Consider the following 22,628-nt stretch of genomic DNA (forward strand, 5'->3'; position numbering starts at 1 on the left):
CCTCCATGACACAAAGTTGCAGTTAGTGGACCCTCTTGTCTACCGGGCTATACTCCAACACAGTGATGCAGAGTCAGGGACTTGTGAATTTTCCCACCCTCGCTCGGCACCTCTCTCTCTAGGTGACTCCAAAGAAGGAGATAGTCCAATCCCTATCTGGGAGTTCTGTTCAAGAGCCAGAGCTGTGCGTAGAAGTGAGGTCAACTATATCTAGCTGGTAATGCTCTGCCTCCTGTACTTACTCCGGCTTCTTCCTCACCAGAGATGTTACATTCCCTGTTCCACAATCAAGGTACAGTCCTTAATGCAACCTGCAAGCTCCTCTCCCAGACCTGGCTCCAGGAGAGGGTCCTGTTATTCTTCTTCTGGTCTTCTGGTCAGGGTCTCACTGTTCTGACTCATTTGTGTCAAAGGGGATTATTGGAGGTGGGCGGGGGTCACTATTTTGGCGCTTTTCCACTGCGTGTTATGTCTCGACTCTGTATGGCTCAATGCAGTATGTCAAGGCTCGACTCGGCTCGGTTTGCGTTTCCACTGCAGTTTAGTACTGCTTTAGAGTGGGTGGGATTATTCACATATCATTGTTGAGCCACCTCTACTGCCACAAATTGTGAAAAACTTTTTCATTCCACGTCAACCCATCAAGGTCTCTGCTATCAATGAGAGGAACATCTGTACTTCATCAACAGACAACAAAACAGCCATTTTTGGGTTGTTATAAAAGGTGCACTCGTTCAAAACAGTTGCGTTCGCTCCTTCGCTGGCTTTGCTGGTTTAAATCTAGCAGTTCTTTTGTGTTTGTAGTGGTGATGATGGTGGAAAACCCGCCAAAAGTGAACCATACCATGCTGTACCATGCACTATAAATATCTGGCCTCTCACCTGGGACTAATTTGCCCAGGGAGACCCTGTGTCACTGAAGCACTCAAACCCCTCCAAAAATGGGTCAATAAAACTATATTACAGTATCTGTAAGTGCTGTTTTCTTTTTAAGTTTATTTAAGATTTGAAGTACACCACAATATAATCATTTAGCATACTTGATTTTCACAAGGGATGTCCAGCAATGCAAAATTACCAAAACTGCCTAGACAATTTAGATGTAGGAATGACAAAGCAACCATGAAACAGTAGATATAGGGTTTAGGAAGGAGTATAGCAAGGCAAAATCAGCTTAACATTTTAGCTGAGTTTTGGAATATAGTAAATTTGGTATGTTGCTTGTTCAAGATGGTCTGCTAGATCAGCCAATTAGCTTGGACTAGCTAGATTTTGCCTACTATTAAGTTCCTGTGACTCAGTGGTAGAGCATTGCTTTCACAGCGCAATAGTTCATGGGTTCAATTCCCAGGGAACACATTGCAAGCATCTGCTAAATGCATAAATGTAAATGTACTATGATTAAAAAGTTGACACCTTTTTCTAACACATAAAACTTATTTAAAATAATCATTGATTAGATCAGATATTGCAGCAACATTTTTACATAATAATTTACTTACTAAGAGAGCTTTTTCACCCCTCTGTAGGCTGGAAGGATAGCTAGCCTTACTGGTTCTATGCTAAATTTGCTGGTTATTCTGTTGTTGTCACGGCTCTACACTTACCTGGCCCAAATTCTTACACGATGGGGTAAGCTATTTCATGTTTACACATACTATTTAGTTATTTCTTTATGCAAATACAAAGTATCATCCACTTCCTTCTATAAGAAATGCACCGCACCCAGACCAAATATGAGGACGCGTTCATCCTCAAGGTCTTCATCTTCCAGTTTGTCAACTTCTACTCATCTCCTGTTTACATTGCTTTTTTCAAGGGCAGGTGGGTAGCTATGCAGCATATGAATTAATGAATATGTATGAGGATTAAATTTTCATCTAATATTTGATCTGTTCTACAGGTTTGTTGGATATCCTGGAAACTATAATACACTCCTAGGAATCCGAAATGAAGATGTGAGTGCTTACATTTTTGGAAAGTAAATCTATCTTTCACTTGGTTGTCCCTTGATGGAATAAATCTAACAAAATGTACACAATCAGTCATACCTAAATACACAATCTTGAAATATTTCCCCAACAATCATAAAATTTGGCAAAATATGCATATTCTGGAATAGGAATAACTCTTTAATACTGTGTAACTTGGTTCTGTTCTTGTTTTACATAGTGTGGTGCCTCTGGATGTCTCACTGAACTAGCTCAAGAGCTGTTAGTCATCATGGTAGGCAAACAGGTCATCAGCAACATCCAGGAATTTGTCTTGCCGTAGGTCTTTATGTTCAATGCATCTTCTTAAAGATCTTGTTTACTCATTGTTATATATAAATAGTTAGGCCCAATATTTACCCCTCTCTTTCCAACAGTAAATTAAAGACATGGTGGCACAGGAGGAAGCTGAAGCCAGCTCCCAGTCAGGAAGTGATTGATGAACCAGACAGTGAGCCAGAGCTCAGCCCATGGGAAGCAAACTATCAGCTGCTGGTGTGTGAGGGGCTGTTCGATGAGTATCTGGAAATGGGTGAGTCCTTATGTCTCTTGTATCTACTTTAGACTGAATTTTAGATGTAAAAATATTATATTATTATATTATACAGTACATATGTTACAATAGTTGTTTTCTATTTGCATATATTTTAAAATGTAATTAACTCCTGTGATGCAAAGCTGAATTTTCAGCATCATTACTTAGGTTTTCAGTGTCCCACGATTCTTTAAAAATCATTCTAATAGACTGGTTTGCATGCTATTTATTTTATTATCAATGCTGCAGCTGTGCTGCTTAATATTTTGTGGATACATTTTTTTCATCTATTTTTCAACTTTTTTTAAAATATGGAAGCCCATTTCTGCCACTGAATAAAACATTTTTTAAATAAGGTTATTGTGACTTTTTATCTCACAATTTTGACTTTTTCACAGAATTGTGAGATATAAACTCGCAAATGCAAGTTATAAAGTCAGTGTGAGTTTATATCTCACAATTATGAGAAAAAAAGTTAGAAATGTGAGATAAAGTTACTATACCACCTCTTCTGCATAGACAATCCTAATGGGCCCCCTCCACTTGAAAATATATATTGCAGACTTTTTAAGGGCCTTCTCTTCCTTTGGGGCCAAGTCCAGCGCCCCTGTGTATATATATATAAATTACATTTATAGTATGCCTGTTTAGAAGAGATCAGTTTTAATTTTATATCTCATTTGCAACACAATATATATTACCATTATATTAAAAACTACAATTTTGGTGGCTTTCAAATTAAATGGCATTACCATTCAGCTCAGATGAAGGCTGATTTTAAAACTCTTTATCTTGTCAGTTCTGCAGTTTGGCTTCATCACCATCTTTGTAGCAGCCTGTCCCTTGGCTCCATTGTTTGCTTTGATAAATAACTGGGTGGAGCTGCGTCTCGATGCCCAGAAGTTTGTGTGTGAGTACCGCAGGCCTGTTGTGGAAAGAGCACAAGACATTGGGATCTGGCTGACCATCCTAAAGTTCATTTCCTACCTGGCTGTCATCAGTAATGTACGTTTCTTTTTCATTTATAGTGATCTTTTGGGACAAAGCACCATTCTGAATGTATCTTATTCTGCTCTCTAGTGCCACCTGCAGTATATTCAGTACTTTCATGGATTTTCCTTTAGATAAAAAATTAAACCACTAGTCAAAAAAATAAATAAATAATAAAACTTACATTTTCAACCTTGTCCTGCAAAATGTAATCATCTCAAAGTTCTGGGATCAGTCTTCCAGTGTGTGCACCATTGGTCTTCTTGGCCCTGATATCACTGTTAGTCTGATCAACACTAAATTGTGAGCTCATTTACCTACAAATTTACCATTTATTAGCAAATTTCCGTCCAACATTAAGTTAATTAAACAGTCTGCATATCTTGTTTGATGTCTTGCCAGGCTTTCCTGATTTCCTTCACGTCTGATTTCCTGCCACGGCTCTATTATCGCTACACTACAGGCAGCATGAGCGGATACGTCAACTTCACCCTCTCAGTGGCCCCTGCAAACTTCACCCAAAGCAACTTGACATGCAGGTGAAGATCAAACTCTTCATACACCATTTCCAACACTACTGTTCAACAGTTTGCGGTTAGCAGGATTGTAGGATTTTGAACGAAGTCTCGTCTGCTCACCAAGGTTGCATTTATTTGATAAAAATTCAATGATAAACAGTAATATTATATAAAATATGTTTAAAATAACTGTTTTCTATTTGAATATATTTTAAAATGTAATTCATTGCTGTGATGCACAACTGAATTTTCCACTTCATAACTCCAGTTTTCAGTGTCATGTGATCCTTCAGAAATCATTTGAATGTACTGATTTGGTGCTCAAGAAACATTTCTGATTATTATCAAAGATCAAAGCAGTTTGGCTGTTTCCTATTTTTGTGGAAACCATGAACTTTTTCAGAATTTTTTGATGAACAGAAATTTCAAAATAACAGCATTTGGTTGAAACAGTTTTTTTTTTTTTTTTTTTTGTTGTAAAAATGTTCAGTAAGTCTTTACTATCACTTTTAATGGGGTAAAACTGAGCCTATATATATATCTATATTAATTATTTTTTTTTCAGATATCGAGGCCTCAGGGATGATAAAGGACAACCCACACAAGATTACTATCATCTGCTGGCCATTCGACTGAGTTTCGTCATTATATTTGAGGTGCACAGTCTAGGATCCCTTTTTTTTACTTTGCATGTACATTTGTTCTGAAGATGGGCACGTGATTTTACTACCTAAAACTAAAAACATTTAGTACAGTACATAGAATGTACTTTACTTTTAATTATGAAATGATTACTAAAAGTAATATACAAAAGTTTAATTTTTTAGTATATAGTCTAAGAGTTTTCAGTATAAAGTGCCTTACGATAGATTTGATATAGACGATGATTATAAAATGAAGACGGCGCACAATTTTAATCGTTGATGCTAATGTTTTTTTTTTTTTTTTTTTTTTTTTCAGCATGTTGTTCTCCTGATTGGGCGTATTATTGACTGGATGGTGCCAGATATTCCTGAGGAGGTGGAAATTAAGATCAAACGAGAGCATTACATGGCCAAAGAAGCACTGGCTGAGAATCAGGTGAGACACAATACATTATGATCAGTAGCAACACCTCATTACTATTCTAATCTAATAATTAAAGCACTGGACCGCTGTATATTGTCCCTCATGTTTTTCTCCAGTCACTGAGTAGAACCATTCTTGAAGAAATGGAGCAGCAGATCTCTGCGCTGCGAAACAGAGGAAGAGCACAGAGTCCTAACAACATCTCGTCTCCCTCCAGTCCATCTCCTGAACATAAAGACAAACCTGCAGGCTGATATTTGACTCTTCTAATACACCTTTATACAATGTAAAGATGTTTTTGTAAACTGTTGCCTATTGAATATTGATAACATATCTTCTGTCCTTCGTGAGCTGAGATGAGCTCTAAAGGCATCCTATAATAATGGTTTAGAGACCTACCCTGCATCCTAAATCACACAAGAATCAATCATTGTGTATCACTCCAAGGTCACAGGGTCGTACATGATTAAAGAAGGCCGGATTATGTCACTTGCTTGTTGTTGCTGTTTTTAAAATGTATAACTATTGATGATATATAGTTTGGAGAAAATAATGTGGTCTAACATGTTAGTTTTAGTTAGACTCAATTGTAATAGTGTTGCAAATACTTTCCCGAGTATTCTCAAAAGATCATGACTTTATGACCTTTATTTCTTATATCGAACTTGTTCAAAACAAAGTTTATGCTATATTTGAGGCCAGAATGTTCATAGGGTGACAACAGAGAGACTGAATTAAGTATTCAGATCAGTCCGCACATCTCCCTTCTCTGGTTATTGTTTATTTAATGTAAAAACTGAAGCAGTTCAGTATGAATGATCAACTTTAACAACTAGACTAGAGTCATTTTCGTTCATCTCAAACATGTGCCACTAATAAAAGATGACAAAAGCAGCAGTGTCGGATCAACTGTAATAAATACAAAGATACTAACGAATGTCCTTAATCTTTAACACATAGCTGGAAAATGTGTGCAGCTGTGTTGGCCATTTTTGGGAGCAATGCAATGTTATCCTGAGAAGAACGGTTTGTTTTGTAAGATCCTTCAGCCTGGGCCCAGTTAATATCAGCTAAAAAAGCTAGGTTTCTAATTATAAACATAATGGTGTTGTTTCACATACCTGGTGTAAAGTGTCACAGGCCATTGCTATAAAGTAGGTTATCAGATTTATTAAACAGACACATTCAGTGTTGACACGGTTTGAAAAGGCATTCAGCTTGGACAAATAAAGCTCCTTAATGGGCAATGATCTGATTAATTTTTCTTTCAAATCTATTTATTTTTCTTATTACGTTCTTTGTTTTATTTATTTATTTTTAATAGTCTCTCTGACTGTCTTTCAGCCTTTCTGGTCAGTGAAACATTTGATTGTTAAGCTTTTTTACTGCTTCATCAAACCAATATCAAATGAAGAGAACAGCATAGCTTCAAATATTTCAAAAGTCTTAATAGAAAATCTCAAAATATTTATTACTTTAATATTTTTTTCTTTATAATATCTACATCGACTACAACTTTGTTTTCATCCTTGCTCCTTATATATATATATATATATATATAATTTAGCAGTCCACAATTAAACCGAGTGACTTTTATTTTGAAATATACTTCAGTCCTCTGCGCTCGTGGCTTCACAGGCGCGAGGAGGAGGAGGGCGCAACCGGGAACCGGGAAATTGGGGTCTTGAATAAATAAGTAAGTGTGAATTCTAATACTTTGAATCTGTCATTAACACTCACATCAATAGACCGTTTTAACTACTAAGACGTTAACTGCTTTGAATAATGAACGGTTTACATCAGTGTTATTTTACAGTAATCCCTCACACTGCTACAAAGATGTGAGTTAGCATAAAATAGCATAACTTCTGTCAAATAACTCAGTTCATTTGGACGGAATCTGACAATATATTTGAATGAAAATATGCTTAATAATGATAATAATAATTAAAATTTTGGGCGTGTTGTGGTATAATTCGCACAGGTTAATATATATATATATATATATATATATATATATATATATATATATATATATATATATATATATATATATACACAATTAACTATGGCTTTATTTATTTAATAAGTAGATGGTTATCGATGTGATGTGCATGATTGTAGGCGTCTAATAGTTACTGAGTTCTTGATTTGTTGATTTGAAACAGTAGAGGTTTAATTGGATGAATGCATCTAAGGCAGGAGTGTTCAACCCTTGCAGTTCCATCAAATCTCTCAAATGCAGGTAATAATTGTTGCTGTTGTTTGGTCTTTCAGCTGACTGTGGTGTGCTGCTGTTGAACCAGAGAGAGAGAGAGAGACAGAGCGACAGAGAGAGAGAGAGAGAGAGAGAGAGACACCTCACACAGTGAGTGTAGAGACGTCTCTCACGATGCCTCCTGTGTCTGGAGAGGAAGAAAGCTCCGGGGGTCTCAAACGTTCAGACTGCTTTTGTCTGGTGTGTCTGGACATATTCCTGGAGCCGGTCACTTTGCCCTGCATGCACACCTTCTGCAAACCGTGGACAAGTCCAACATGTGCTGTCCGCTCTGTGTGTGTCCACTTGGGCGCGACTCCACAGCCGGAAGAAGACCTTGGTGAACGAGGATCTGTGGAGACGCATACAGGAGGCTTTTCCCACTCCGTGTGAGCGGAGAGCGCAGGGGATCGAGGACGATGAAGAGAGGAGCTCGACTGAAGCAATATGTGCTGCACAACTGTTTCATGGTAATGCATGCTGCGTTCATTATAATAACTTCTGCAGTGTATTTCCCCAGTAATGGTCCCGAGACCCCGCGTGTGTCGGCCAGGAGAGCTGAGGAAAGAGTATGAGGATCAGATGAGTAAGGTGAGAGCTTCAGGGTCTCTCTGTTGTAGATGAAGTGACAGGTGTGATCATTACAGAGCGCAGGGGATCGAGGACGATGAAGAGAGGAGCTCGACTGAAGCAATATGTGCTACACAACTGTTTCATGGTAATGCATGCTGCGTTCATTATAATAACTTCTGCAGTGTATTTCCCCTGTAATGTGTCGGCCGGGAGAGCTGAGGAAAGAGTATGAGGATCAGATGAGTAAGGTGAGAGCTCCAGGGTCTCTCTGTTGTAGATGAAGTGACAGCTGTGATCATTACAGAGCGCAGTCCCGGGTTCACATGGACCAGATTATAAAACTGCTCAGTGTGTATGGAGCGTAATACTGTGTTCAAACTGAGCTGCAATGGAAGTTTTGAGAGATCTGTCATAATAATCATTCAGTAAGATCAAGTCTTTGGTTCATTTGGTTCTTTTAATAGATACTCTTGTTAATCAATCACATACTCCTATTATTATTATTACAAAATGTATGCATGTATGTATGTATGTATATTGTAATTTTTTTTTTGCTGTTGAACCTTTAAAAAAAGAAATTTTATGTCTGAAATTTGCATTATTTTGAATAGTAATCATGTCATTTAAATGTTTATTGTTTGTAAAAAAATAAGTTGAAAATGAGTATGTTTTGAAAAAAGTGTTTTATGTGAGGTTGCATTTATTTGATATTCTGAAATATTGCAATAATAAAAAAAAAAAATTTATATATCTTTTTTTTTACTGTAATGTATTTCTGTGATGCTCCGCTGTATTTTCAGCATCATTTCTCCAGTCTTCAGTGTCACATGATCTTCAGAAATCAGAATAATATGATGATTTACTGATAACGAAACATTTCTGATTATTATCAATGTTGAAAACAATTCATTTAAATTGATTCAAAAGAACAGTGTTTATTTAAAATAGAAATCTTTTTAAAATTTGAAGGATCTTTACTGTCACTTTTGGTCAATTTAATGCATCCTCTCTAATAAAGTATTCATTTCTGATCTGAAATTAAAGCTGACCCCAAATGTTCAAACAGTGGTGTACTATTGAAGACCTATTTCAAATTCTTTTAAATATGAATAGCATTTTTATTTTTATTGTATGCACATGGTCAATTTGAACTACAAAACAAAACTACATGCCGAACTATTGAACCCTTACTAAGTGACCGCATTATTTAGGCTGAACCTGCATACAATCTGCATCCTCTTTTTTTGGTTCCTGTTTACAAGTTCTTAAACAAAACATACATTTTTAATATTTATGTAATTAAATCTTGCCAAAAACAAATCACATTTTCTGTGAGTTTTAAAAAGGTCCACAAATTTAGGCCTAAAAATGTCCTGAATTCATAAAGTCGTGACACTAAACCTGGAAATGCTGCTGAAGTTTCAGTAATCAGAGATGATGTAATGCTGTTTTGTGATGTTTGTGCAGAATTCAGGACCAATCTCTGAAACATCATGTTCCTCTAAATCTGCTGATAATACACCAGCGAAGAAGACAAAACCAAACACGGAGGCATTGAGAAGTGAGTAGCTGCTGTTTACACCCAGTATATTGTATTATGTAACTTGTTTATAAACAAAATCAACTAAAATTTATATGATTAAAAACGAATATCAGAATCCATCAGATCAAAAAAAACAAACAAACAATAAATCCTTAAATAAATGTATTTGAGACGAAACATGCTAAATGAGAAACCATAGCTTTATTTTATTTACATATAGTTATATTCTTGTATTTTTTTTTCTTTGTAAATAAATATCTGAGGAAAACTGAGTGTGTTAATAAACACATTGATTATATACATGTGTAGGGAAACACAATGCATGTTTACAGATGAATAGGATAAAAGTGAAATCAGTGTTAAGTTACTTCATACTATTATATTTTATTTTTTTGTACCAAACTAAAATAGTTTTGCTTTAAAATGAATTAATATAAAAAAATAGAGGTTAAAAAAGTCAAAGTAAAATTAATGATCGGAAACAAACTCTTGTGCTTTTTAGTTTTTTAATTTTATTGTTGAAAAGTCTCTTCTGTTTACCAAAGCTGCATTCATTTAATCAAAAATATTGTGAAATGCTGTATTTATTACAATTTAAAATAACCAATATTTCTTCAAATATATTTGTAAAATGTAATAAATATTTGTGAACCATGATCATTTAAAAAAAAGAAAAGAATTCTAGACGTATAGAAAGTTGAAAGGAATAAGAAAACAATTCTCGCACACTGTCAGTTAGTGCAAAAGTATCAAAACGATAAAAAGATAAATCACTTTCTGGCCAATTTCCAGTTGTTAATGGAGAAAACAAGTTTATAAATGTTCCTGTTTTTCAGGAGAACATTCTGAGCCTTACAAAATCCCTCTCATCTCAGTCTGTGGAGGACACGAGCAAACTGAGCAGGTCTGTGCTGGACTACAGCGGGAACCCCTCCAGCTCCAGTCCCGGCTCCGGCTCCAGTCCCAGCTCCAGCTCCAGCTCCAGTCCCAGCTCCAGCTCAGTAAGAGGATCTGTAAGGCTCTGTAAGGCCTCCTCGTACACAGCTCCACAGTGTGAGTCTCCTTCAGCCGACAGCACGTTCCTGTCTGAAGGGACGTGGTACGAGGAGGCCTTACAGAGCCGCTGGCAGCAGGAGGAGGAGGGCCGCAGACTGGCCATGAGACTTCAGAAGAGCTGAACTGTGAAAACACTGTGGACCGCAGGAAGGGTTCAGCCAACAGCTACTCGCTCCGGCAAAAACACACCCCGCCTTCCACAAGCACAGACACAGACGAGGAAAACACAAGCAAGAACATCAGTACGACACGGTCGACTGCGAGGAACAGCACGGGATGCAGGGACAGAGAGAAGACCGAAAACAGAGTGTCTGGTACAGCAGGAACGAGCTCTGCATCTTCTCCTTCAACAACCGTCCCGAAACAGACCACCCTTACTGAGATGTTCCCCAACCTGAGCAGCTGAACGATGCTCTGCTGCTTTTATCTGGGATCTTGTTACCCTTCAGACTCAAACCCTTGTGAGGTGGACAGGACGTCACTGACGCAGCCGGTTTCCGTGGTCTTTTTCGGTTTCTGCTCGTATGTTGCTAACACTCCTTCAGTGCCTTTCTGGGGAGGGTCATCCTGTGAAGTCATGAACAAATGTTTCGTTTTCCGGAGCATTTTTATAGTCGGACTAACTTCGAGTTTGGAAATGGTGTGAATGCTGCAGAAGAAAGTCATTTTCACTTTGAATAAAAGGAAAGTTTGGTTCACAAAAAAAAAAACAAAAAAAAAAACAAACTGTGTTGTGTGGTTATTTGACGAGTGAATAAAAAAAAGGCCTAAAATATTCTGGGTGGGCTAGGAGTAAAAAAAAAAAAAAAAAACTATATACAACTATATATATATATATATACAGTATATATATATATATATATATATATATATATATATATATATATATATATATATATATATATACACACACATGCACACGCATAGTTTTATATAAATATATATAGCTAGCTGCTTCAGAGATGTCTGAGGAGGGGATCTGTACAATGGTTTAAGTCAGATGATTTGTTCGGTCTGGGGAGATGTCGAAGTTCATATTGTTCTCAAATTATTTCAGGTTTTATAATCGTAACTCCATATTTTTTTAAACACTGCTGAACACTCATGCTCTCTCTATATAAGTGATCAGAATATGAATGAGTACATAATAAATAAAAGCATGCATGTAATTTTATATTTAACTTCGTGAATATTGCTTGTCAGATAGCTAGTCATATTTTAACCATGTGTTTGTTTTTTACAGAATCGGTTTATTTCCACAATGAACAGATTATGCTGATTATGAACAGTTATATAACATGCATTTGAAAAAAGATGCATAGTTTGCAGAAATCATCGATTCATTTATGTATAACAGACAAATATGCAAACCACACAAAAATTATTGGTTTATTTCAAAACTAATCCAAATGAATGGCTGTGCACTAAAATATCACATTAATCTCTCAAGTTAATCTCAGATCCTGGTGCATTGTCACGGCCGTCCGTGGGATTTTTCTGTACAAGGTTTGCACAACCACTAGTTGGAGAAGTGTTAACGTCTGAACTGTCATGTGAATCCTGGGAAAGAGTCTGTCAGATGATCGGTCTAGTCTTTCCTCATCACGTTCCTGTCTGTTACGGTAACAACTCCATCGACTCGCTTGCTTCCTTCTGGCATTGCTTAAAGCCTGTTATGGACTTCTTTTACCACTTCCTGCTTGAGTCTTGTGCATCTTCATTCGACATGAGTAATAATACTCACTTCTGGTGACAAAAAAGTCCCCCAGCGTTTCACAGAAAGCAGTGATGTCCAAAATGATAGCTATCTAAGGTGTTGAAATGATTTCTATTTAAAGTGTGCAATGATAATCGCAAATGCAATAGCAAAAATGTTTTTAAAAATCTCACGTCTAATCATATACTGTATATATAGTACAAATCAAAAGTTTGGGAACAGTATAAATAAATATATTCAGCAAGGATGCATTCAGTAAATCAAAAGTGTTACATTGTTATTTTTATTTTTTTGTGCACCAACTCATCTTATTCTAATGATTTCTGAATAATCATGTGACACTGAAGACTGGAGTGAGTATTGATATTGCAATAATATTTCACAATATTACACTTTACTGTACTTTTTTGTCAAAAACGCAGTCTTAGTGAGCATCAGTAACTTCTTTCCTCAATAGACCGACCCAAATCTTTTAAGTGGTGCATATATGAACTATTCTACATTCATTATCATGCTGATTTGAAGTTTGAAGTCAGTGACAACCACATATTCTCAGTATTAATATTCACATATCATTTAGTTTTGAATGTAAACAAAGTTGTGGTTACTGAGGTGGGTTGGCTTTGAGCTCGCTGACTGATGGAGCTCTGGTCATTTGACTGAAGCTTTACATGCACAGCTGCATCATCGCTTGCTCACACAGTTCGCTTCCGGCTGTGGCACACAACCACAGTGGCTGATATCTAATCATCTTAAAGAGCACAAAATACAAATCATTTAAATATGGGATCCTCAGAAAGCAATGTGAAAGATTGTGCTGTAAACTGTGGAGCAGATATGATGCATAAAAGCGACAAACTGCACACTCGAACCAAAGCAAGAAGATTGCAGAGGTATGCTCAGTGCTAATGTGCATCACAATGTCACAATGAATCGGCGAAAAACAAAGTTGCAATTCTCTATTCCATCATAATAGTTGCCTTAAAAAATGAAACGTCTGATATTATTCATTCATTCACCCTCAACTGATAAGAGATTTTGAAGAGCTGGACTAGCCACTGCAATTATAAAGTACACTGGAGATTTCAAGCTACAAAATACATAATACATTATCTTAAAAATAGCACTGTTTATACAAATCATGCACACTATACATAGTCTTCTGAAACCATTGTTTGTGGAACAATAGTGCACTTTAATATACTTTAAAAAAAGTACTTATTAAATACTTGGCAATAATATGCTTTAAATCTTAACTGCGAATTGAATATAATGTTTTTGCACACTCAACTGCATGTTAATTGCAATTAAATGGAAATATATTAAATATATATCAACACATCAAAATACACATACTTTAAACCACAACCAAAGATTATAAAAACAGAATTAATTAAAACGTGCATTAAAGTAAACTTTGTTCAAAACGTCTGATTTCTCTGCGTGCACTGCTGTCTTTTAAGTGATTTGATTTGTTCTCCATGAGTTAACGGTTCCACTAACCAGTCAGTGTTCGGCTGTAGTTTGATCAGCACAGCGTCACTGTTTCAGTTTCACCGTCCTCAGCTGTTTGTGTGTGTGTCACTGAGTTGTGGGAAGGAAACACTCAGCTGTATTTAAGCAGCAAAGGTTCCTCATCCTGGAATCATCAAAGACTCACGGCTCAAGACACTTGTGAGCTTTCCTCACAGCACCTGCTCTCTCGAGGTAGGATATTTTTCATTATTTCAACACACAGCGAGTCCAGTGTTTGGAAACTTGATCATATATACAACATAATTTATGTAGACTTTTTTTATACATGTATAATTTACTGCAAAAATTCTTCATTCTGAGTAAAACTCAGAATACAAACTGAGAAAGTCATCATTTTGGTTTGCAGATGCCACTTGGTTACATTCATATAATTCATATAATAGTGATGACAAAAAGCCATTATGGTGTTGTGTGGTTGCAGGATCTCTGGGCGATTGAGATGTGCACCGGTCACTGCTCCAGGTCTGTGGGAATGGCTCTGATCCCTACAGCCATCGTCTGCATGCTGGCAAATACACTGCTGCTGTTTCCTGACCTGAAGTATCAGTACCTGACAGAGAGTCATGTGACCAGAGAGGCCATGTGGTGCTCTGGGATCTGGGCATCAGGGTTTCTGGTGAGACTTCTGTCCTCTCATTGGATTTGTAGGAGATCTGATACTAATCCATAACATCATAAAACATTTAGATCATATATTAACAACAAGTGCAGAAAAAAGTGTGCATTATTATTATTATTATTATTTGTTATTATTGTTATTAGAATATTGTATATGTATTTATATATACTATAAATAAGATTATTATTATTATTATTATTATTATATTTATAGTTACCTATTTTTAAAATGAAGTAATAAATAATGCTTTATGATAAAATGTTATATACAATAGAATAAAACAATTAAAATAATTATATAGATTATATTAATTGAATATAGACAGAATATATAATAATAAAAATGTAATATATAATAATAAACTATATATATATTATTTATTAAATAAAATATATATGTTACATTTATTAGTATTTGTTATACATATTATTTCTTATTTGTATTTGTAGTGCTATCAGGAGGGTTTTAGTAGGACACATGATGTAACTGTCATCCGTGTCGTGTGTTTTGTCAGGTGCTTGTGGCGGCGCGAGGCTTTACGACACGCTACGAAAAGAAAGGATGCTGTTATTTTACTGTTGAGGTCAGAGAATTGTATTGTGTGGAATTTGTTTTTGTGTTTTCTTCTTAAGCATTATCATCATTTTAGCAGTAATTGAATAACATAATGAAGCTTTGAACAATTAACCTGTCCTAATGATGCCACTTCATGGAACAAAATGTTTTGGGGATTTTTGCAGGTTTCGCGTAAAATGGGCTACGCATGTTTGGCCATTCTGGGAGCTGGCGTGTGTTTCGTGGTGAGCGGGACGGGGCTGGCTCTGGGACCCCTCTGTTTACACAACAGCACTGAAGGGCTGGAGTGGGGACGGCCTTTAAAACAAGTCAAAACTGGGTGTGTAAGAACTCACAGTCATTCATCCTCAACATTAGTGTAGTTTTGTTTCACTGTGAAACACATTAAACCTGACGTTACCTCACCAATCAAACATTAAAGCATTATACAATAAAAAGCTGCATTAAAGCAATTTTACTTCAGTTAAAGACCAAGAAGATCGCTTCGAGAGTGTGTGCTAGTGTTGATGTGTGGTGTTCTTTTGCTTTGTGTCCACTGAACTCAAGCATATTAAATAACGTCATGTTCCTCTGTGTGTGTTAACGCAGAGAGAAGCTCTACCTCTACACTCCGGAGCGGTGGTCGTCCACCTGTGTGGAGCCTCGAGGTGTTGTGATCTGGAATATACTTCTTTTCTCCGTCCTAATGGCAGCAAGTGGCCTTGAGCTGGCTTTCTGCGTTCTTCATCTCCTCGCCGCCTTACTGGAGTTCATGTGTGGACCGAGATTCTGCAAGAATAAGGTACAGATCTTTACAAAGAGCCTTCAAAACACTTTTATTGAATTTACTGTGCACTTGTAGAATACTTCTAATCTTAAAAGACTAAATCTTACTTTAATAGCATATTAGCATAATAGCATATTAATGAAATAAAAGGCTGCTTAAATAGAGCGCACCTTCATGACTGCTTGATGAATTTATATGTAAAGATGTACTTAAGTATCACTTAAATGAGTAAAAAATCCACTCTAAATTTAGCAATTAACAAAATACATACTTTTCCCTTCTTTTTAGGTTGTTCCTGCTTAAAATGAGTTTCTGTTATTTTCATCTCCATGTGAGAATGAGAACGCCATTTTTGGGTTAAACAGTCAGCTCTGACTGCTCAACTTATTTTAAACAGAGAGGAAAATATAGAAATGGGAAGTGGATGAGGAAAGCCAGTTTTCAGGTCCCTGAAGTGTCTCATCGCACACGTCCAGTTTTCCTGTTGTTCAGCTGCTTGAGAGACACTAGTGATTGGAAACACTGAATCCCAGAAACCCTTGAACAAATTAAACACTCTGAATAACCTACTAAACTCACACATACAAATAAGCTGTTTAAAATATTCTTTATCGTAATATATATTCAGAATGCACTTTGGTATGTATGCATGCATGCGTGTAATTTAATGTATGGTGTATGTATGTGATAAAATACTGGGATGAGGAAATGCTGAGTGTTAATAGATGTTATTGTTATTATGTTATATATAATATAATGTTATTGTTTGATTTCTACTAGATTAAACAACTAATTGTATGAACACTTCATTGTGTGAAGGAAAGCATTATTCACAAATTCCAGTAAACTGCATTTATTTGAATGAAATATACAAACAGCACACTTGATTTATCCTAATGGCCAACATCTTAACTCTTCTATCAATATGTTTGTTTTTTAGAAAATAGTATTTAATTCACCATTTGTAAAATTATTTTTATATATAAAAAACTTTATTATTATTAATAAATTAATAACTAAAATATAATTTCTGAAGGATCATGTGAGACTGGAGATAGGATGCTGAAAATTCAGCTTTGCATCACTAAAATAAATAAAAATATCATAGATATTCACATAGAAAACAGCTATTTTAGATCTTATAATATTTCTCTTAATGAAATGAGTGCTGATAAGTGCTGCCTTGGTGAACATAAGAGACTTCTTTTAAAAATCTATAAATAAAATAAATGTTACCAACCCCAATCTTTTGAACGTGCATTTTTGTGTATGATTTTATTTTATTTTTGTTCAGTGACTGTAATGTGTATGCATTTTTTTCACTGTCATGTTTGCCCCATTGTATGACCAGGGCTGCATTCAGCCCCAACAAAATGGTTAAATGGAAATAAAACATTTTTTTTAATGGAAACGGTGGTGCGTTGAACACTCTGTTCTGATGACGCAAGAGTTGCAACTATGGCAGCTAAATAGTCAAGTCAAGGGACCTTTATTTATATAGCACTTTAAAGAAAATACATTGCGTTAAAGCAACTGAACAACATTAATTAGGAAAAAAGTGTGTCAATAATGCAAAATGACAGTTAAAGGCGGTTCATCATTGAATTCAGTGATGTCATCATCCAGCTCAGTCCAGTTTAAATAGTTTCTAAGTCAACGATATCGTTGTAAATGAAGTGACCACAACTAAGGCTACGTTCACATTGCAGGGCTTGATGCTCAATTCTGATTTTTTTTAAACAATTAGATTTTTTTGCAAGGCCGTTCACATTTCCAATTAAATGCGACCTTTTGTGATCTCCTGTGTGAACGTGAAATGACCCAGAAGTGACCCACATGCACAGAAGAGTACTCAACTGTCAACGACGTCACTCGTTGTTTGCGGAACTAGCTAACGTTAAACATGGATAGAGCTGTCACCCCAAATATTAATTAAATCTGTGACCTTGCTTCCCTTCCATTGACTGGTCTCAGCAGCATCGTCTGCCATGGTTGTTGTTTATCTTCTAAAGATCAGATACAGGTCACATAGGGGCAAATTGGGTCGTTTCAGCCTGCAGTGTGAACGTAGCCTAAGCAAGCCAGAGGCGACAGCGGCAAGGAACCAAAACTCCATCGGTGACAGAATGGAGAAAAAAACCTTGGAAGAAACCAGGCTCAGTTGGGGGCCAGTTCTCCTCGGACCAGATGAAACCAGTAGTTCAATTCCAGGCTGCAGCAAAGTCAGATTGTGCAGAAGAATCATCTGTTTCCTGTGGTCTTGTCCTGGTGGTCATCTGAGACAAGGTCTTTACATCTGTATCTGGGGCTCTAGTTGTCCTGGTCTGTAAAGGTCCTTTCTGGGTGCTGATCCTCCATCTGGTCTGGATACGTACTGGATCCGAGAGACAGCAGTGACTCTTTGATCTGGACACAAACTGGATCTGGTTGCCACGGTGACCTCAGAATAAGAGAGAAACAGACAAATATTAGCGTAGATGCCATTCTTCTAATGATGTAGCAAGTACATAGGGTGGTATGGGAGGTGTTCCCGGTTCAGGTTTACCTAATTAATGCTGCCTTCCAAACAATGTTAAGTAGGTTATTCTAGAGTTTAGGCGCAAAATAGGAAAAGGATCTGCTGCCCGCAGTTGGTTTTTATATTCTAGGTATTATCAAATTGCCTGAGTTTTGAGAACGCAGCTGACATGGAGGATTATAATGTATCAATTGCTCATTCAAATACTGAGGTGCTAAACCATTCAGGGCTTTATAAGTAATAAGCAATATATTAAAATCTATACGATGTTTGATAGGGAGCCAGTGCAGTGTTGACATGAACAGGCTAATATGGTCATACCGTATTTTTCGGACTATAAGTCGCACCTGAGTATAAGTCGCATCAATACAAAAATACGTCATGATGAAGAAAAAAACATATATAAGAATAAATATACATATATACAAATATACATATATAAAAATTCCGGGTGTAACGATACGCGTATTCGTATTGAACCGTTCGGTACGACGCTTTCGGTTCGGTACGCGGTACGCATTATGTATACCGAACGGTTCGTTGGAGTAATTAATTATATTTGAAAAAAAAAAAAAAAGAGAGAGAAAGAAATATAATGATATGCGTTCAACAAGGTAGCCCAATAACCCAAACAACGTAACAGGCAACGCCCCTGACACTCCCGAAGAAGAAAAAAACACCATCTTATATGTTTATGTTAGGCTACTCAGCAGGCGCTCGCTCACTCAGTACGCGCTGAAGGCTCGTTGCAAAATAGCCAATGCGTTTAACAGACTAGAAATGAGAAGATCCTCCAATAACCAACAGGTCTGGTGTTTGGGTGCACTTTGGATTCCCTTTAAGCTATAATGGTGATGGCAAGAGAGTGGTGGATAAAAAAACAACGGTATGTCGCATCTGCAACATGACAGGGTACACCAGCGGGATTACAAAAAAAACAAAAAAAAAACACCAGCGGGAATATCTGGGATATATGCGTCAGTACTATCTGGGAAAAGACGAAAAAAAGGAGAAACATGCACGCAGCAAACTATCCCTGCAGCATTTAGACACTATAGCTTACAGGGAATCCAACCCAAACACCAGACCTGTTGGTTATTTTAGGATCTTATATTTCTGGTCTGTTAAATGCATTAGACATTTTGCAACGAGCCTTCAGCGCGTGCTGAGTGAGCGAGCGCTTTAGGGGCCGTTCACATATCGTGCCTAAAAACGCATGGAAAACGCTAAGCGCGTCTTTCTCCTCCTTTCCAAAGCGCTCGGGCAGAAGCGCTCCTGAGGCGTCTGTCTTTGCTAAGCAACAATGACGTGCTCTCTCCATGAGACGCGGAAATTTCAGCGAAGGATAAATGGATTTGCAGCTCTAAAAATCGCTTGCAGTAGCTCTGCTACTGAATTTATTTCAAAATTGCAATCCATATACAACTATGATCAGCTGTTCCTTCATCTTGGCTGAGCTCTCAACGTTGTTACGGGAAAGGATGAAGCTGATTGGTTGGTTCTTGTCACATGACCCGCGGTGCGCTTGCGGCATTCTGAAAAGTTGAGATGTTTTTACATTTTGCTGTATCTAAAACGTATCGAACCGAACCGAACCGAACCGTGACATCAGTGTATCGTATCGAACCGAACCGTGAATTTTGTGAACCGTACCACCCCTAATAAAAATATATAAGTCGCACTGGACTATAAGTCACATTTATTTAGAACCAAGAACCAAGAGAAAACATTACCATCTCCAGCCACGAGAGGGCGTTCTATGTCTTCAGTGTAGACTACAGGAACACTGAGCAGCATCTCTGGCAGCATAGAGCGCCCCCTCACGGCTGTAGAAGGTAATGTTTTCTATTGGTTCATTTCTCTTGGTTCATTTCTCTTGGTTCATGTGAAATTTATTTTGATAAATAAGTCGCACCTGACTATAAGTCGCAGGACCAGCCAAACTATGAAAAAAAGTATGACTTATAGTCCGGAAAATACGGTACTTCCTGGTTCTAGTAAGAACTCTTGATGCTGGATTTTGAACTAATTGCAGTTTGTTTACTAAGCGTGCAGAACAACCACCCAAAAAATCATTACAATAATCTAACCTTGAGGTCATAAATGCATGGATTAACATTTCTGCATTTGATATTGAGAGCATAGGCTGTAATTTAAATATATTTTTGAGATAGAAAAATGCAGTTTTACAAATGCTAGAAATTTGGCTTTCCAAGGAAAGATTGCTATCAAATAGTACACCTAGGTTTCTATCTGATGACGAAAGAACTGACCGAGCAGCCATCAATTCTTAGACAGTATTCTAGATTATTACATGCAGACTTTTTAGGTCCTATAATTAACAGCTCTATTTTTTCAGAATTTACCAGTAGGAGATTACTCGTCATCCAGTTTTTGGTTGCACTTTATTTTACAGTACGTGTACTTACATGTACTTATAGTGTACTTACGGTGTATTTATCTTAGAAAGTTCTGGTAATACAAGGTAACTACATGGGGTAGGGTTAGGTTTAGGGGTAGGTTCAGGGTTAGTACCTAATTATTACATAGTTATTGTAATTACTATAATAAGTACATAGTATGTACATGGGAAACAGGACTGCAAAATAAAGTGCTACCCAGTTTTTTATATCAACTATGCATTCCATTAGTTTTTCAAATTGGTGTGTTTTGCCAGGCCGCAAAGAAATATAGAGTTGATTATCATCAGCATAACAGTGAAAGCTAACACCATATTTCCTGATGATAACTCCCAAGGGTAACATGTAAAGCATGAAGAGTAACGGCCATAGTACTGAGCCTTGAGGTACTCCATACTGCACTTGTTATAGATTTGATACTTCTTCATTCACTGCGATGAATTGATGACGTTCTAAGTACGATTGAAACCATGCTAATGCACTTCCATAAATGCCTACAAAGTGTTGATCGGTCTGTAATTAACTAGTTCTTTGGGGTCAGGTTGTGTGTTTTTGTTGAGAGTCTTAATAAAGTTTTGGGTACATATCCTAGTGACAATGAGTAATTAATAATAATCAGAAGAGGATCTATGACTTCTTGAAGCACCTCTTTTAGGAGCTTAGATGAAATAGGGTCTAAAATACGTGTTGTTGGTTTAGATGATTTAACAAGTTTATACAATTCTTCCTCTCCTATAGTAAAGAATGAGTGGAACTGTTCCTCAGGGGGTCTATAGTGCACTGTCTGATGCAATACTGTAGCTGGCGGCTGAATGGTTACAATTTTATCTCTAATAGTATCGATTTTAGAAGTAAAGTAGTTCATAAAGTCATTACTGTTATGATGTTGGGAAATGTCAACACTTGTTGATGCTTTATTTTTCGTTAATTTAGCCACTGTATTGAATAAATGCCTGGGGTTATGTTTGTTTTCTCCAGACAGAGAAGAAAAGTAGTCTGATCTAGCAGTTTTTAATGCTTTTCTGTAGCATAGTTTACTTTCCTGCCAAGCAATACAAAATACCTCTAGTTTGTTTTTCCTCCTGCTGCTCTCCATTTTTCGGGCTGCTATCATTAGGGTGCGAGTATGCTCATAATACCATGGTGTCAGACTGTTTTCCTTAACCTTCCTTAAGCATAAAGGATCAATTGTATTTAAAATGCTAGAAAAGAGAGAGTCCATAGTTTCTGTTACATCATCAAGTTGTTCTGAGGTTTTGGATATGCTAAGGATTTCGGATACATCAGGAAGATAACTTAAAAAGCAGTCTTTTGTGGTAGAAGTGATGGTTCTTCGATACTTGTAACAAGAAGTAGAATTTACAATTTTGGCTATATGAAGTTTACACAGAACTAAATAATGATCTGAGATATCATCACTTGGCTGAATAATTTCAACACTATCAACATCAATTCCATGTGACAGTATTAAATCTAGAGTATGATTTCGACAATGAGTAGGTCCTGAAACATGTTGTCTAACACCAATAGAGTTCAGAATGTCTATAAATGCTGATCCCAATGCATCATTTTCATTATCAACATGGATATTAAAATCACCAACTATTAAAACTTTATCTGCAGCCAGCACTAACTCGGATGTAAAATCACCAAACTCTTTAATAAAGTCTGCATGGTGCCCTGGTGGCCTGTATACAGTAGCCAGTACAAACATAACAGCGGATTTATTATTAACATTTCTTTCTCTGGATAATTTTATATGAAGCACCATTACTTCAAAGAGTTATACTTGAAGCCTGCCCTCTGAGAAATCCTGAAAAAGTTGTTATAAATTGAAGCAACTCCTCCCCCTTTGCCTTTCAGACGCGGCTCATGTTTATAACAGTAATCTTGGGGGGTGGACTCATTTAAAATAATAAAATCATCAGGTTTAAGCCAGGTTTTT

General features: G+C 36.7%; 2 protein-coding genes and 1 pseudogene across 2 annotated transcripts in view; all 3 read left to right on the forward strand.

The window, feature by feature from the left end:
* The window catches only part of LOC113058178 (anoctamin-7-like), a 29,934-nt gene extending 24,343 nt beyond the window's left edge, over nt 1-5,591 (forward strand). The window contains exons 15-24 of the mRNA XM_026225848.1: nt 1,530-1,632; nt 1,713-1,824; nt 1,904-1,958; nt 2,173-2,270; nt 2,369-2,523; nt 3,326-3,531; nt 3,919-4,055; nt 4,600-4,690; nt 4,995-5,114; nt 5,219-5,591. Of these exons, the coding sequence (XP_026081633.1) occupies nt 1,530-1,632; nt 1,713-1,824; nt 1,904-1,958; nt 2,173-2,270; nt 2,369-2,523; nt 3,326-3,531; nt 3,919-4,055; nt 4,600-4,690; nt 4,995-5,114; nt 5,219-5,356 (1,215 nt within the window). The 3' untranslated portion in view covers nt 5,357-5,591. The remainder of the gene's footprint in view (nt 1-1,529; nt 1,633-1,712; nt 1,825-1,903; nt 1,959-2,172; nt 2,271-2,368; nt 2,524-3,325; nt 3,532-3,918; nt 4,056-4,599; nt 4,691-4,994; nt 5,115-5,218) is intronic.
* A 2,290-nt stretch (nt 5,592-7,881) lies between these two features.
* Nucleotides 7,882-11,276, forward strand: LOC113058886 (E3 ubiquitin-protein ligase rnf168-like; annotated as a pseudogene).
* A 2,480-nt stretch (nt 11,277-13,756) lies between these two features.
* LOC113058968 (transmembrane 4 L6 family member 5) lies at nt 13,757-16,580 on the forward strand. The gene is made up of 6 exons (XM_026227210.1): nt 13,757-13,955; nt 14,206-14,400; nt 14,918-14,986; nt 15,144-15,298; nt 15,568-15,760; nt 16,034-16,580. The coding sequence occupies exons 2-6, from the start codon at nt 14,224-14,226 to the stop codon at nt 16,046-16,048; spliced, it is 609 nt and encodes a 202-aa protein (XP_026082995.1). The 5' UTR covers nt 13,757-13,955; nt 14,206-14,223; the 3' UTR covers nt 16,049-16,580.
* Nucleotides 16,581-22,628: the final 6,048 nt, after the last annotated feature.

This window comes from Carassius auratus, chromosome 40 (genome assembly GCF_003368295.1).
Source record: "Carassius auratus strain Wakin chromosome 40, ASM336829v1, whole genome shotgun sequence".
Lineage (NCBI taxonomy): Eukaryota > Metazoa > Chordata > Actinopteri > Cypriniformes > Cyprinidae > Carassius > Carassius auratus.

What these genes read in the sequence shown, in the direction of transcription:
- LOC113058968 (XM_026227210.1), top strand. Translation starts at nt 14,224, where the DNA reads ATGTGCACCGGTCACTGCTCCAGGTCTGTGGGAATGGCTCTGATCCCT. An exon ending in TCTGGGCATCAGGGTTTCTG is followed by an intron (nt 14,401 to 14,917) that starts GTGAGACTTCTG and finishes GTGTTTTGTCAG; the next exon opens with GTGCTTGTGGCGGCGCGAGG. An exon ending in GCTGTTATTTTACTGTTGAG is followed by an intron (nt 14,987 to 15,143) that starts GTCAGAGAATTG and finishes GGATTTTTGCAG; the next exon opens with GTTTCGCGTAAAATGGGCTA.